The following is a 3,108-nucleotide window of genomic DNA, read 5'->3' on the forward strand; positions in this document are numbered from 1 at the left end:
TGCTGGTCGGTTATGTTGGCGACCTCCACGATATTGACTGACTTCCTCATTGTCCTCCGAGGGTCGACCTTCTCGCCTGAGCTGCCTAGTTGAAGTGTTGGTGGACTGCGCCTGCGAAAGATTCTCTATAGCTTGTCGACGAGAATTGGTTCTTCGAGAGTGAGTAACGGAGCGTCTTTCCTCATGGTCCTCATTGTGAGGGTTATCCAACTGGCCTCCCTGGGGGCCTAGCCTTTTGAGAGCGCTTCTCTGTGAGTTGACAGCTGAGCGCCTTTCTTCGCGATCCTCATTGCGATGGTTGTTTGGCTGACCTCCTTGGGGGCCTAGCCTTTGATGTACATTTCCCTAGGGGCCCAAGCGGGCGCGGACGTTGAGTCGTCTACCGGCGCGTTCGTCCATCCTTCTCTCCTTGCCCGGTGGTCCATGGCCAAGGTTCTGAGCAAAGCCTATTTGGTTGATGAGCTGCCTCATTAGATTGCTTTGGTCGTCCACTCTCTGAGCTAGCTGGTCAACTCTTAGATTAAGGTCTGCTTGACTTCGTGGATCGGGAGGAGAGAAGTGTGTGGAGCCCAACTGCACACGGGCTAGGTTTTCATTGGAGGTGTATGCAGGAGCGTGCGTTGCGCGTGGAGGCAATGGAGGGAATGCTTGGAGTTGCTCCAAGACCGGCCCTAGGTCGGCAGTGGTAACGAGTCCACCTTGATGGGAAGTTCCGCCAGGTTCGACGGCGATGGCCGGTGCTGTGGTGAGAGGTGGCGGTGCCACCATGTCGATCGCGGGATCGTGGGTGGAGTGGCTTTGGGTCGTCGCGGATCTAACCATCGCGGCGGCTTTGCCTCTTGTGTTCATGCTTCCAACCATGGTTGTTTGGAAGGCTTCGGTGGATTGAAAAATAGGAGGAACGGATTCCTTGAGCACGCATTGAGTATACCTCGTGCTCTCAATGAAAGCACCAATTTGAGGGAGCAAATTTCCCCACGAGAATATTCGCCCAAGATTCCTTCGTCTTCTCCGCCTCTCTTTCTCCCTGCAAAACAGATCGGAGTAAAAGACCACACCCGGGGGGTGTTGGCCAAAGGCCCTCCGATGCCTAAGTTAGGTAGGGTAATTCAAGGAAAACCGGGTGGCCGGAGCCGTGTGTGGTGGCCGGAGCCTTGTGTAAGAGAGAGAAAGAGAGGAGGTGGCTAGGGTTTTTGAGAAATAATTTCTGCAGAGCTTTAGTAAGAATTTAGGCGTACCTCAACCATTGTGTGTGGCTATGCTTTTATAGTAGTCTCGAAGGCTAGGGTTTCAGAGGAATAATTCCGTAGATGGAAGGGAATTATTCCTCCCCTTTTTGGAATTGATTTGATTAATTAGGGATTTGATTAATTAGGGTAAATCAAATCCCTAATTGTGGTAGGTATCAAATCAAATCCTGATTCAATTAGGCAACTCCTCATTTAATTGGGGATCGTGGTAATTAACCAAATCAATTCTCAACCTAATTAGGTAATGTTCAATTTAATTGGGTAATTCCCAATTAAATTGAGTAATTCCCAATTAAATCGAGTAACTCCCAATTAGGTTGATTAATTCCCAATTGGGTCAAATAATCCCCAAATGGTAGGAATTATTTGACCTATGGTTTGATTTAATTAGGTTCCCACAGGAACCATGTAAAAAGTTATATGGTAAGCATTTTAATCAAATTCTTGTGCAAATCTACTACCACTTGGGGATTAAATATATAACAAGAGCTACAAGAAGACAATACTATAAAGCAAACCATAAGACAAGAAAGGATAATGATTTCAAATAGATTGTACATTGCTCCTGGAGAACAATAAAGAAGTTTACATAGGTTTAAAAGACAGAATTTGACTGCCCTTGGGTGGGGGGATGATATTTGGAACAATGGTTCTAGGGAATTCATGATATTATCACTTGTCTGCTTCATAAATTTCTATGTTTCTGCTCAGCCTAGAAGCAGTTTCAGGATTTGAGAAGGTTTGCTTTCACCACAAGATGTGAGTTGATTCCATGGATGAGCAGTGGTAGCCTCTTCTTCATCCCAACTCAGTGAGTTCTGAAATGAGGATGCTTTGGATATAATCATATCCAAATTCTTTCATCTTGGCTCAGTGAGCTCTGAAATGAGGATGGTTCGGATAGATTGGATGACCGATTCGTATACACTCACACACTCAAGCGGGAAGTGAGATCAAGGAAGGTGTTTTCACTGCAGGGGATTGTGATACCTCCCATGGGATGATCATATCCGAATTCTTCTTCAGCTTGACTCAGCAAATCCAGGAATAAAGGCTCATTCAAATATGATATCGGAATCACAAACCGCTTCTTCTGGCTCTCCCCAACATAGACTGCAAGGTAGCCTTTTGGGATATCTAAAGTCTTTGAATCTGCTGTCTGGCTTGAACTAGATAGAGATCGAATGAGACTTCTCTTTGCATTAACAATTGCAGGCAACCGGAAACCCATGATCTTATATATTCTCAAAGGACAAAAGAAGAGAGGGAATTCAAAGGACTTGGATTTGGAAAGCAGAGAAAGCTTTGGTGCTTGAGAAGGTGAAGACTTGAGTTGCTCATGATGAACTTGGTCATGTGTATATATAGATCAAGGGTATCCAGAAAATCAACAGCTACATGAAATTATTGGTCTGAGATGGGCTCCAATGAGGGACACTTGATTGTGAGAAATCACATGGGCTTGTCGTCCTTCTCACGCAACACATCCTCGAAAGATTTCTCACGGAACTCTTCCCTACCTCCTCTAGGTAACAGACAACAAAAGGACCACTAGAGGTGATTCAATCCAAAAGACTTATGTCTGTTAGGTAAGTAGCATTTATGCTTGAGACATGCACTTCTCTTTGTTCACACTAAATCAACTGACCACATAATTGGACTATTAAACTACAAAGTTTCTTGAATAGGTCTGCTAATGAATTGCCCTCTCACTTCATCAAAAGACCAACAACACTGCATATGTTGTGGTCCTACCCAACACTAATACAATTGTGTTGTGTGGTGCTAAATAGCTTGCTTGGGAGCAGCAAGGCACCCTACATGTGGCTTTGTAGTTACGACTCTGATCTTCAGTCTC

General features: G+C 45.0%; 1 protein-coding gene across 1 annotated transcript; it reads right to left on the reverse strand.

Annotated features, from left to right (window-relative positions):
* Positions 1,759-2,645, reverse strand: LOC18766839 (auxin-induced protein 15A). Its single transcript, XM_007201382.2, has one exon. It carries the CDS (start codon positions 2,479-2,481, stop codon positions 2,179-2,181), a length of 303 nt encoding a protein of 100 aa, XP_007201444.1. The 5' UTR covers positions 2,482-2,645; the 3' UTR covers positions 1,759-2,178.

The sequence above is a fragment of the Prunus persica genome, chromosome G8 (genome assembly GCF_000346465.2).
Source record: "Prunus persica cultivar Lovell chromosome G8, Prunus_persica_NCBIv2, whole genome shotgun sequence".
Taxonomy (NCBI): domain Eukaryota; kingdom Viridiplantae; phylum Streptophyta; class Magnoliopsida; order Rosales; family Rosaceae; genus Prunus; species Prunus persica.

Coding starts and splice junctions, on each gene's coding strand:
- LOC18766839 (XM_007201382.2), bottom strand. CDS start 2,481: ATGGGTTTCCGGTTGCCTGCAATTGTTAATGCAAAGAGAAGTCTCATT.